Below are 14,340 nucleotides of genomic sequence, written 5' to 3'. Positions count from 1 at the left end.
TATATAGAGGTAGCACCTCTGGTGGAGTGCTTGCCGTGTCCTCTTTGGACAGCTGTTCCATCTTTGGTCCTCATCTGATGCTCAACTCTCACCTGTACCTCCAAGTAGCTGCTAGCATGCGGCAGCGGGTACACCCCGAAACACCGCCTCCGCAGGCGGGCCAAACCAGGTGAGGGTAGCTGTTGGGTTTCTTTGAGACCTACAGTGATTTTCAAGGGTTTGCCTACCCTTGCATGTGAAGACTGGATATGGCAGACTGTGCGGAAGAAACCAAGATTCAACGGACAGACAAGCGATTTCCAGCACAGTGTTGTGGAGCGCTGAGAGGGCGCAGCGAGGCACATATAGGACACTGCTGGCCATCCACTGCACCCTGACCTATCTCCAGTTGTCTCGCCTAGTTCTTGCCACTGGGGCTTGATAGGTACGGGCGAGAGAGTGAGGTTGACGACTGCGCAACTCCTCCTCACTTTAATCCAAGTCAAGCGCAAGTCATGACTTCAACCACTGCGCACAATAAAGAAAAAGAAAATGATGGTACTCAACCTTGGCACATGGAATGGAAATTTGGGTCAAACAAGCAATAAATCTACCTATGCCATGTGGCAAGGAATGTGGTGATGAAATTCCAACTAGATGGAATCTAAATTCAGTATGTGATGTGACATCCCACCATTTCTATATACCTCATTCCAATGTACTTTTCTACCATAATCTATCTCAGAATGGACAAGAATCAGGGATGTCCCACTTCTGTCTGAAGACCATGTCACCCCAAGCCCAGGCCACATGTTAAGGTTTCTCCGTATCCATTCATATAGAGCATTTTTCATGATCCTGCCTTGTCTTCTTTTCCATCTACACCTTTTCTTCAGGGTTATTTGCCCAAATGTGTAATTTTTTTTCTATAATTGACGCTGCTCATGTGAAATGACCCATAAACAAACATACTCGGCTTCACATTCTTTAAATAATCAACATTCAGAGCATCATTCCAGCAAAGGTCACTTTTGAAATACTCATTTCATCTTACACAACACAGCACATTAGAAGGACCTCACTCCATATTGAGACCTCAGTGATTTGTTACAAGGCTTTCAACGCCCTCAAATTATACCCTGCTTGTCAAATTTGAATTTAAATCTGAACCAAATCCAGCTCTAAATGACTGGCCTACTTGAGTTTATCTAATTTTCTATTACTCTCCCCATATTATGACAAGATCCAACTCATCAAAGAAGACCATGAGTATATAGATAATCATGAACATGACAATGAGAAGCTTGAAAACTCATACAGAACAACCCGAAGAAACCAAACTAGGGTCACCATGAGTTTACCAGTAGACCAAACTGGTTCTGTAGTCATCTCATCTGATACACCAACTAAGTACATAATAAAGTACATTAAAATATTAGCAATGGATTTTATACCATCCCATCTGATTATGGACAACATAGTGCAGATCCAATTTATTGTTTGTAAAAAGGTGGGTTTAACTATAGAAAAGTTCAAATTGGACTATAGAATATAAACTATAGATTTACAATTAACCCTGTGAAGATAACTGTTTCATTATTAATTTGTGAAGGAATATCTCACTGTGTGTTATCAAGTCCTATCTAACGTTCTTAACCCCAAAAGACACAAGTCAATATCGCATATAGTGAAAGTGTCATGGATCTCTATGGGACAATATCCCTGCTGCCTCTATATAATCCACTATTAAACCTGAAGGGTGTTTTAAAGAGGTAGTTCAGGGTTTTATTATTACATTTCGATCAGAAAGATTTCTTGAATTTCTTTGGTGTTAACTCTAAACCTATTTTCTTTGACAGTACCTAAAATAACACTGTCTGTGGCAAAATTTATCAAGCCTTTGGCACAACGAACAACTCCTTATTGAAACCCTATCGGAGTGAGAACCTCAAAAATATCGTCACATTCCAAGTGTTTCCAGAAACGGCTCCTTGACTCACCATCCATTGAGAATACCCTACTAGTCATAAACCACGACCTTGGCCTGTCTCCTTACCATCTCTACAAACCCCTTTTCAAAAAGTTACAACCCAAATCCTTTCCCCATTCAAACCATATCCCGTGAAATCTCAGACACAGCCTGCCAAAATTCACAGCTGCCTCCTGGTACTTCACATGCAGAGAAAGTCATCCTTTAAATGACTTCCCACCTACACTGGCACTGTTTGTACATGGACCGGGCGCCATCGAAGAATTTTACCTGAAGATGGGTACTGTAGTTATTGACTGTGTTACTCCGTGTAATTCCATATAATAAAGGCCAATGCACAAGTAAGGGTAAAGAGATTATGGACGTAGACCACAGAGCTTGCACTCATCAAGCTATTACAATCGGAGCTATACAAATCAAGAAATTTGACCCCACGAGGTTTCAATCTAGACCAAGTTATTACAGATGGGACTAAAGAAAGGAAAAAGAGCTGGCAATTTAGACTGGGAAATTATATATAGTGCTATATAAGGGAACAGAAGCAGACCAGAAGAACTTGTAATCTAAATTGAGTAATACGGAGATAACTATGTTGAGGAAAATGAATTAGACCAAAAGAGCTTACACTCAAGAACAAGGCTATTATAGTTGGTGCTATACAGGAGCAAAGGGGATAATCCAGATTTCAGTGAAACAAATGAATGAAACCTTAAGAGTGTAAAAGGACTGAAACAACTCCATAAGGAAGGGAGTTAAGCGAGCAAGGATATGTAAGTTTGCATGATGCCATAAAAATGAGCTGGAAATGCAATAAAGACCATGAAAATAAGCAGAATATAGAAGGAAAGGAGACTGTGCGGAGGAACAGCAGATAAGCAGAGTGACAGCTTCCATGCACCAACTAACCCATTGATATATTCCATTAATGGATTTTTACATAGGGAGGGGGGTTGAAAGGTTTGGGACTGGCTTCTGGGCTGAAGGGCATGCATTGTGCAGCTCCTGCTGAAATCCGAGTCTGTAGGGTTTTGTGTGCGCAGTAATAGGAAGGTAATTATCCACCACTGCATTATCCACGAGCCAAACCCTTATACACTGCAGAACTGGGCTAGCATGGCTCTCAGCAATACATCACGACATAAAACACATGATAAATAGTCTACAAAACCTATAACACATAAGACAACAGCATCAAAGAGCAAAGCTTAGCCTAGAAGAACACTTCTGGAAAGAGGGACAAAGATGTTATCATGAAGTCCAGATAATGGAGGTGGCCAAATCACCAAAAAAGTGCCACGTGGTATATAACGATAATATCTGCATATAATGTATGGAGCTGGGTCTGGTAATGAATGATGGAGCACTGGTCCTGTAGAGAGGATGCACTTACTATGCTGCATAGGATGACAAGCAGTGGAGCGTCCATTCTCCTGGTCCTATAGGGCTGATGGCTGTGGAGTGATAAGCAGATGGAGAATGCTGCGATTCAGCTACACCTGCCCCTAAAGCTTTGACAAGCCATCCCCTTCTGTTTAAAGAAAACCTTCCCCTTAGCTGTCCTCCCATTAGCTGTAAGTCCATCCCATTGACACACAGCATCGCCTCCCTCCCATACAGGGAAGCGATCCAACAAGCAACGACTGGTTGTCAGGATTGGATTTAGGGAATGATGTTTGGATCTCAGCCCCGAGAACACTTAACTGCTAATTATTTAAGAGGAGACGAGAAAACAGAAGACGCAGCGTTTTCCTTTGTCCCTCTGCTGATCCTCATGTGTGCATTTTGCTGCTCACACATGGGGTTTGACAGGAAGAATGTGTGCTGGGTAATGTAGAATAATGCCATGCTGCACAGCGGGCATACCGTATGTATTACTGCCTGGGGGGTGCTGGGCCCAATCCATAGAATCTGGCACACACTGGGTGATTAATGAGCCAGCTGGCTGGGTGGCACATACATGCGAGAGCCCTGAACTTGTGCAGAATTGCATCAATTATTTTTATAGTGATGCTTCGAGCACGTGACACCATGGTGGGATCTGTAAAAAAAAAGAGTATTTCAAATGTCTTCATACCATTATGCATCGTGTATGTGCATTCTACCCCTATGCTGGCACTTCAGGTACCTTGGTGTCCACCAACTGTTTGCCACATGGCCGTCAAACTTCATGAAATAGATTATAAGGTAAAGGGGTGCACTGTATTGATATACATAGAAGGGTAACTTGAAGCTTGAGGGTCCCTATGCAATATCTCCACCTATCAGAGGTCATTTATAGCATTGGTCTTCTCATACGATCCTTTTGGATCTTTTATAGGAGACCCCACAAACTGCTGTAGAGACACTTCCAAGGATCCCAATAGACAGTCTTTGGAATCTGTAGCATCCGAATTTAGCAAACAAGGTAGGTATAATTATATAACCAGGCAGATATGCCATTCAGGCGTCTGGGAAAGCTGGGAAAATCAAGTCGGCTACAGCCCTCATAGAAGATGTCATATAGCTCTGTGCAGCGGATCTAGTGCTATATTTCTGCCCCTCAGAAATTTGGGAAAGCCGGGTGAATACGCTTCCCAAGGGGATGGATGAAATGTAAACTGCCTGCAACTGCCAAAGAGTTTGTAATAAAGATGTTTTAGGAGAGCAAATGTTTATTGTTCCCAGTTGTCCATAGAATATAGTGCTGTATTTGCCATTCAGGAAAACGAGAAAGCTGGGTTAAAAACATATTAGCCATAATGTTTTTTTTTCCCCTTACCCCCCTCAACATTTACCTTCCCCTTTCCCCCCCCCTCCCCTACCCACCCCTCATAATTACCTTATTTCAGTTGAAAAATCCAATAAAATTGTTTGGAACAAAAACATAATAGCCACAGTTTTCACTGGGAATGTCATACCTCCCTTGCCGAGTCATGAGTTGAAAATCTGCATGTTTATGTAGGAGATGGATAGTATCAGTGTATTCCAGGAGAGATCTGCAATTCAGGAATATGGGAACACTGGATGAACCCAACTAGGCTGTAAGTTCCTCTGGGAGACATCTAGGTGTTTCTTACAAAATTAGAATATCATCAAAAAGTTAATTTCTTTCACTTCTTCAATACAAAAAGTGAAACTCATATTGTACAGTATAGAGTCATTACACAGAGAGTGATCTATTTCAAGTGTTTATTTCTGTTAATGTTGATGATTATGGCTTACAGCCAATGAACACCCAAATGTCATTATCTCAGTAAATTAGAATAATTAACAAAAACCACCTGTAAAGGCTTCCTAAGCGTTTAAAAAGGTCCCTCAATCATCAAAAAGTTAATTTATTTCAGTTCTTCAATACAAAAAGTGAAACTGATATACAGTGCCTTGTGAAAGTATTCGACTCCCTGGAACTTTTCAACCTTTTCCCACATATCATGCTTCAAACATAAAGATACCAAATGTTAATTTTTGGTGAAGAATCAACAAGTGGAACACAATTGTGAAGTTGAACGAAATTTTTTGGTTATTTTAAATTTTTGGGGAAATTCAAAAACTGAAAAGTGGGGCGTGCAATATTATTCGACCCCTTTACTTTCAGTGCAGCAAACTCACTCCAGAAGTTCAATGTGGATCTCTGAATGATCCAATGTTGTCCTAAATGCCTAATGATGATAAATATAATCCACCTGTGTGTAATCAAGTCTCCGTATAAATGCACCTGCTCTGTGATAATCTCAGGATTCTGTTTGAAGCACAGAGCATCATGAAGACCAAGGAACACAACAGGCAGGTCCGTGATACTGTTGTGGAGAAGTTTAAAGCCGGATTTGGATACAAAATGATTTCCAAAACTTTAAACATCCCAAGGAGCACTGTGTAAGTGATCTGTTGTGAATTCTGTTGTCGGGCTCCCTCCTGTGGTCATGAATGGTACTTCAGCTGGTTCTGTCCATGGACTTCCTCTGGTGGGTGTTTCTGAGTTTCACAGGTGACGAGGTTAATTCGTTAGCTGCTGCTCTATTTAACTCCACTTAGATCTTTGCTCCATGCCAACTGTCAATGTTCCAGTATTGGTCTAGTTCACTCCTGGATCGTTCTTGTGACCTGTCTTCCCATCAGAAGCTAAGTTCCAGCTTGTATTTCTTGGGTTTGCTATTTTTCTGTCCAGCTTGCTATTTAATTTGTTGTCTTGCTTGCTGGAAGCTCTGGGACGCAGAGGGAGCACCTCCGCACCGTGAGTCGGTGCGGAGGGTCTTTTTGCGCCCTCTGCGTGGTCTTTTTGTAGGTTTTTGTGCTGACCGCAAAGTAACCTTTCCTATCCTCGGTCTGTTCAGTAAGTCGGGCCTCACTTTGCTAAATCTATTTCATCTCTGTGTTTGTATTTTCATCTTTACTCACCGTCATTATATGTGGGGGGCTGCCTTTTCCTTTGGGGAATTTCTCTGAGGCAAGGTAGGCTTTATTTTTCTATCTTCAGGGCTAGCTAGTTTCTTTGGCTGTGCCGAGTTGCATAGGGAGCGTTAGGCGCAATCCACGGCTATTTCTAGTGTGTTTGATAGGTTTAGGGATTGCGGTCAGCAGAGTTCCCACGTCCCAGAGCTCGTCCTTATTATCAGTAACTATCAGGTCATTCCGTGTGCTCTTAACCACCAGGTCCATTATTGTCCTGACCACCAGGTCATAACAGTGATCATATTGAAATGAAAGGAGCATCATACCACTGAAAATATACCAAGACCCGGCTGACCCTCTAAACTTTCATCTCAAACAAGGAAAAGACTGATCAGAGATGCAGCCAAGAGGCCCATGATCACTCTGCATGAACTGCAGAGATCTACAGCTGAGGTGGGACAGACTGTCTATAGCAGGGGTGTCAAACTGCATTCCTCGAGGGCCGCAAACCATGCGTGTTTTCAAGATTTCCTTAGCATTGCACAAGGTGCTGCAATCATTATGTGTGTAGGTGATTAAATTATCACATGTGCAGTACAAGGAAATCCTGAAAACATGACCTGTTTGCAGTCCTCGAGGAATGCAGTTTGACACCCCTGGTCTATAGGACAACAATCAGTCGTACACTGCACAAATCTGGCCTTTATGGAAGAGTGCCAAGAAGAAAGTAATTTCTCAAAGATATCCATAAAAAGTGTAATTTAATGTTTTCAACAAGTCACCAGGAGACACACCAAACATGTGGAAGGAGATGCTCTGGTCAGATGAAACCAAAATCGAACTTTTTGGCAACAATGCCAAACGATATGTTTGGCGTAAAGGCAACACAGCTCATCACCCTGAACACACCATCCCCACTGTCAAACATGGTGGTGGCAGCATCATGGTTTGGGCCTGCTTTTCTTCAGCAGGGACAGGGAAGATGGTTAAAATTGATGGGAAGATAGATGGCGCCAAATACAGGAACATTCTTGAAGAAAACCTGTTTGAGTCTGCAAAAGACCTGAGACTGGGACGGAGATTTGTCTTCCAACAAGATAATGATCCCAAACATAAAGCAAAATCTACAATGGAATGGTTCATAAATAAACGTATCCAGGTGTTAGAATGGCCAAGTCAAAGTCCAGACCTCAATCCAATCAATAATCTGAGGAAAGAGCTGAAAACTGCTGTTCACAAACGATCTCCATCAAACCTCCCTGAGCTCGAGCTGATTGCCAAGGAAGAATGGGCAAGAATTTTAGTCTCTCGATGTACAAAATTGAAAGAGACATACCCCTTGCGACTTGCAGCTGTAATCGCAGCAAAAGGTGGTGCAACAAAGTATTAAGTTAAAGGGGCTGAATAATATTGCACGCCCCACTTTTGAGTTTTTGAATTTCCACAAAAATTTAAAATAACCAATAAATTTCGTTCAACTTCACAATTGTGTTCCACTTGTTGTTCACCAAAAATGTACATTTGGTATCTTTATGTTTGAAGCATGATATGTGGGAAAAGGTTGAAAAGTTCCAGGGAGCCGAATACTTTCGCAAGGCACTGTATTATACAGTATAAGGTCATTACAAAGAGAGTGATCTATTTCAAGTGTTTATTTCTGTTAATGTTGATGATTATGGCTTACAGCCAATGAAAACCCAAGAGTCATTATCTCAGTAAATTAGAATAATTAACAAAAAACACTTGCCAAGGCTTCCTAAGCGTTTAAAAAGGTCCCTCAATCTGTTTCATTAGGCTCCACAATCATGGGGAAGACTTCTGACTTGACAGATGTCCAGAAGGCAGTCATTGACACAATACACAAGGAGGGTAAGTCACAAAAGATCATTGCTAAAGAAGCTGGCTGTTCACATAGTGCTGAATCCAAGCATATTAATGGAAAGTTGAGTGGAAGGAAAAAGTGTGGTAGAAAAAGGTGCACAAGCAACTGGGATAATCGCAGCCTTGAAAGGATTGTTAAGAAAAGGCCATTCAAAACTTTGGGGGAGATTCACAAGGATTAGACTGCTGCTGGAGTCACTGTATCAAGAGCCACCACATGCAGACATAAGCAGGACATGGGCTACAACTGTCACGTTCCTTGTGTCAAGCCACTCATGACCAATAGACAACGTTAGAAGCGTCTTACCTGGGCCAAGGAGAAAAAGAACTGGACTGTTGCTCCATGGTCCAAGGTGTTGTTTTCAGATGAAAGTAAATTTTGCATTTCATTTGGAAATCAATGTCCGAGAGTCTGGAGGAAGAGTGGAGAGGCCACAATCCAAGCTGTAAGAGGTCTAGCATGAAGTTTCCACAATTAGTGATGGTTTGGGGAGCCATGTCATCTGCTGGTGTAGGTCCACTCTGTTTTATCAAGACTAAAGTCAGCGCAGCCGTCTACCAAGAAATTTTAGAGCACTTCATCCTTCCCTCTGCCAACAAGCTTTTTGGAGATGGAAATTTCATTCTCCAGCAGGACTTGGCACCTCTCCACACTGCCAAAAGTACCAATACCTGGTTTAAAAACAACAGTATCACTGTGCTTGATTGGCCAGAAAATTCCCTGATCTTGACCCCATAGAGAATCGATGGGGTATTGTGAAGAGGAAGATGAAAGACACCAGACCCAACAATGCAGAAGAGCTGAAGGCTGCTATCAAAGCAACCTGGGCTTCCATAACACCTCAGCAGTGCCACAGGCTGATCGCCTCCATGCCACACAGCATTAATGCAGTAATTGATGCCAAAGGAGCCACGACCAAGTATTGAGTGCAATTACTGATCATACATTTCAGTAAGCCAACATTTCTAATTTTAAGATCATTTTTCAAGCTGGTGTTATAAAGTATTCTAATTTACTGAGATAATGACTTTTAGGTTTTCATTGGCTGTAAGCCATAATCATCAACATTAACAGAAATAAACACGTGAAATAGATCACTCTGTAATGACTCTATATAATATATGAGATTTACTTTTTGTATTGAAGAACTGAAATAAATTAACTTTTTGATGATATTCTAATTTTGTGAGAAGCACCTGTATCTAGCATGTCATGACTCTCTGCGGAATAACTCTGCCCAGGGGTAAAACTGTAGTGAGTGCAGGGGTTGCAGTAGCACTATGTCTCTGGGGAGCAGAGTGTGGGAGTGGGGAAGAAAATGTTCTCGTGTGTCTATATGAGGCCAATACTACTAAAACAAATCTGTCACCAGGTTTTTCCAGCAATGTAATATAGATACGGAGACCCTTATACCAATGATGTAGAGAAAAAAAAAAAAAAAAAGAGGGGCTGACAGCACTCACACAAACGGGCGCTCGTTCCTTGTCCAGGGAACCAACCTGGATATATCAAATAGTCCAAAAGAAGGGATGAACAGCGCTCCAGCCGGGTGTCGTGGTAACAAAAAGGTCTTTATTAATCCATGTAAAAGCGACGTTTCGACCAGTATCCTGATCTTTTTCAAGCATGTTTTCATGCTTGAAAAAGATCAGGATACTGGTCGAAACGTCGCTTTTACATGGATTAATAAAGACCTTTTTGTTACCACGACACCCGGCTGGAGCGCTGTTCATCCCTTCTTTTATACCAATGATGTGTCCCTTATAGGGCTTCTTGCTGTACTTTTGATGCATTCACTGTTTTATTAGCAGGAGATTATCAGTAGAGGACTAGTAAACCTGCTGCCATCTTCATGAGCTCTGTATAATCCTGCCACCCACCACTGATTGGCAGCTTTCTGCCCATGCACAGTGTACACAGAAAGCTGCCAATCAGTGATGTGGGCGGGGTTATACAGGGCTCAGCATTCGGAGAGATGGTAGATCTACAGCAGAGTAAACTGTGATTTTATCAAAATTGCAGCAAGCAGCCTAGTAAGTGATACATCGCTGGAAACAGGGTCTTTGCTCCTATATCATGCTGCTCTCAGATGGGTCAGAACATGCCTGGTGACAGATTCCATTTAAAGCCCAGTGATAATTGGGAGCCCAGTTTCAGATTTTGCACTGATCTTTTCCCGACTCTTATTCTGCCTAGATCTGATCTGCACATCTGGACAAATTTGCTGTTCCAGATCCTGGGAAAGCTGTGTGGGAGCATTAATGAAGCTCTACTAGTTGTCAGCTTTCCTTGGCTGAATTTTTCTAGTCATTTGTAATTTCCCTGCCGTTAAGGATCATTCACAAGTACTCGATGTATAATAATAATCCATGTGCCTCCAGTCACGGCTTTTCCCTGTGTTTTCCATGCACTCTTCATGCTACGCTCTTTAAGCCACTGAGAGTATGTTACAGTGCTCGTACTGATCCACATGAGACCAGAAATAGGCCATGCCCTGCAAAATTGTAAAATATGTCACGGTTTGAATGGCACCATTGACACTTGGCCGCTTAGTTATTAATGGGTCATTCAAACACTTGTCATCACCGCATGCAATGAGCATTTTTACAAAATGAAATAGGAAAATAGAGTAAAACAGTAAAACATTAATCTTGTTATGAATTCCTTTCATCTGGAATGTTATATCTTATAATCCAGAACTTTAAATGGCTCCTTCCAGACTGCAAGTCATTCGGATTCCAATGATTAAAAAATGGGAGATTATAGAAATTTATCAGAAAGATTTCTACTACTCAAACTAGTTATATGGCTATATGGGACCTAAAATAATAGTAAAAATGATACCTGTCTTTCAGTAACCGAAGTGCCAATGCAGAGTAATTAAACTTTGAAACTGCATGAAAATGTTCCTGGAAATACAACGGGGGCGTTACAAAGCACGCAGAGTGTATGGACACACCCCTAATGCACATCCAGGCTAATTTGCATTTAGCTTCTAAGCCTGATTAGTGCTCACCAGCATTTCAGATTGCTACAAGAAAATTACTACTGCTAGAAAATCATAGTTGTAGACTGAAAAAAAATATATATATATACATATATATTAATTGTTACTAGTGATGAGCGAATATACTCGTTACCAGGTAACCCCCACATGTACTTATGCTGGCTAACAGATGTAAATCATTCAGCTGCGGCAAGAAAAACTAAATCTCCATCCACTAAAAAAATACTCGGAGGACCCCCGAGAAATCTCGTGTAACGAGTATATTCGCTCATCACTAATTGTTACCTTTAATAATAAAGTTGCACTAAGTTTCAGTGTGCAAATTTCAGAGCTTCTTTATTTTCAGCACACTCCTTCCCCACTGATATATAGTTTGCAGACTGCTCAAGAGTTTGATATTTTTCTCCTCTGGGAGTGTCTCTTCCAGTAATATAGGCTGGATGTGAGGTCTGTGTGCAAATGACGGATGTCAGGTAGGTGCACTAAATAACCTTTCATCAATTCTCATCTTTGGAGTCTTGTGATTTTCCTTAATATTTGGCTCTCAAGAACAATCACAAGATCAATTTTTCTCCTGGAAAGGCATGGACATCTCATGGTTACAGAATACTACTTTTTTGTATATTGTATATGGAGGTAGCTGCTCCTGGTATGCACCTATTCACACTAGTTTGGATGTGCCAGTCGTTTTTCTGTCATTTCTATGTTAGCTTACTGACTGAGCACTCCTCCCATCACCATGTGGTTTTTAATTACATCTAATCACTCTTGGTTCCGGCCAACCCATATGTAGGCTTTGCTGAAAGAGGTGTCCACATTCACCCAAGCATACAGACATTAGCCTTCGGTAAGTGTTCACATTTGGACAGGGAGGTCAGGGACCCATCAGATTAATGAGACCACCTTGACGATGGTTGATGGGCTCACACTATTTGGCCAAATTCTGTGCTAAGCGTCTCACAAATGTTGCCTAATGTTCAAAAAGCCGTTTTGCTATTCATATTTCATGTATTTCATATTCGACGTGCTTTTGCATGATAGAGTGCAACCTTTTTTTGTATACAGACATAGCAAAAACCGGCATAGAAAAAAAAGAAAATGTTTCAGAGAAGAGATCACAATTGGAAGGAAAAGAAAATGACTATGCAGTATACAGAGGTGACACATTATAACACTAGATGTAATTATTTATATACAGATTGCTCCCCCTAGTGGTAGCTACATTCAGACAGAACTATTTTATTTATCAAGTCGCAAATTGTCTCTTCAGAGAGGAAGAAGATTAGAACTCTAGTGCCACCTATTGGAAGTAGCAATCCTAACAGTCAATGTCAACCCTTTACCGAGCCTTGTCACATGACTTAGGATAAGAGCCAAACCAGAATCTCAACTTGCAGACACTGTGTTTTGGGGTACTGCCCCTCATCAGTGCAAAGTGGAGATCTGGTTTGGCTGATTGAGAGGCATCTGACCGGGATCCAAGAAGTATCATTTTTCCTTGTGGAGAGTGACATGATAAGCATGTTGAGGTGAGGAGACTTAAATCCGCAATGCTCCTCTGGGAAATGTGCAAATTGTCTCTTCAGAGAGGAAGAAGACTAGAACTCTAGTGCCACCTATTGGAAGTAGCAATCCTAACAAGGCTCGTTAAAGGGTTGACATTGACAGTTAGGATTGCTACTTCCAATAGGTGGCACTAGAGTTCTAGTCCTCTTCCTCTCTGAAGAGACAATTTGCCCATTTCCCAGAGGAGCATTGCGGCTTTAAGTCTCCTCACCTCGACATGCTTAACATGTCACTCTCCACAAGGAGAAATGATACTTCTTGGATCCCGGATTTATCAAGTCACAATTTTTTTTTAGATAAAAATGTAATAGCAGGAATCTGTTAGGGTGTTCTTTATTTTAATATAGAGCTTTTTAAATGGATTTCATATGATGGGTGGATAGACAGATAGATAATAGATAGATAGATAGATAGATAGATAGATAGATAGATAGATAGATAGATAGATAGATAGATAGATAGATAAAATACAAAACATAAGATAGGTAATACTCCAATAATTAAAATTATTATTATTTATTTATATAGCACTATTAATTCCATGGTGCTGTACATGAGAAAGGGTTACATACAGGGTTATAGATATCAAATGAGATATTGATTTAGGTTGATATTCACAGATAATGGATAGAATATAAATTCTCAACTGGTATTCCTGTACTGACTATAGTCATGCCAATGGTAGTTATAAGATAAAGAAAAATCTATATTTCCCTCATTATGGTATTGTACAGTAAGATACTAATATGTCTTCAGTTCTTCCCGTCCATGGGACATACAGTACTTCCAGACATTGCAGTAAAACGTACATCTTTTCACTTGCATATCACTGAGTAATATACCCATGCAATGAAAGGGTTAATCTTTTTCATCCGCATTGTATCCCCAGAGGTCTCAATGTTTTGGGCCTGAAAGGACTGAGACCTGGAATTTCACAGCCCAGGGGCTTTCAAAGATTCACTAAATCCAACACATTAGGATAGGAAAGTTGAAGCCTTGGATACAAGAAATCTCGCTGATCCGTACAGTAGCCATGTCTGACTCTATGGTATTATTCGGGGACAAAAAAAAAACTCAGGGACAAGGATTCAGTTAAGTAGATGAAACTGCGCTGCCGTTCAAGAAGAGAAGATTCTGGTAGGAAAGAACGATGATCTGATGATCTGATGATCTAATGTAATTATTTTTCATGATTTTTTAGTAAGTTTATAGGCAGAAAAAAATATCTGGCTTTTATTTTACCTCTAGAATACAGGTACACAGAAATGCACTGGTATATAGAGATGCAGTTCCTTGTACCAGTACAGTGTACCTGTAAAGAAGAAGAATTTAATACACATTCAGACATAGAAAATTCCCCCAAGAACTACTGAGCAATGAAATCACATACACTGTGATCCTGAATGACAAGAGACGAGATATTGCACAGAGATATTGAAAGTCAACACATCTCAGACCTAACAAAACCTAACATCTGCAAGGAGTTTGTATGTTCTCCCCTTGTTTGCATGGGTATTCCTCCCACACTCCGTAGTCATACTGATAGGG

At 40.9% G+C, this 14,340-nt stretch overlaps 1 protein-coding gene across 2 annotated transcripts in view; it reads right to left on the bottom strand.

Annotated features, from left to right (window-relative positions):
• The window catches only part of NGFR (nerve growth factor receptor), a 127,731-nt gene extending 124,247 nt beyond the window's left edge, over window positions 1–3,484 (bottom strand). For both annotated transcript variants that reach the window (XM_069751423.1, XM_069751422.1), the window contains exon 1: window positions 3,360–3,484. In XM_069751423.1, the coding sequence (XP_069607524.1) occupies window positions 3,360–3,395 (36 nt within the window). In that variant the 5' untranslated portion in view covers window positions 3,396–3,484. The remainder of the gene's footprint in view (window positions 1–3,359) is intronic.
• Window positions 3,485–14,340: the final 10,856 nt, after the last annotated feature.

Source organism: Ranitomeya imitator, chromosome 2 (assembly GCF_032444005.1).
Source record: "Ranitomeya imitator isolate aRanImi1 chromosome 2, aRanImi1.pri, whole genome shotgun sequence".
NCBI lineage: Eukaryota > Metazoa > Chordata > Amphibia > Anura > Dendrobatidae > Ranitomeya > Ranitomeya imitator.
The sequence above is the reverse complement of the archived record's forward strand: the minus strand, read 5'-3'. Positions and strand labels throughout refer to the sequence as shown.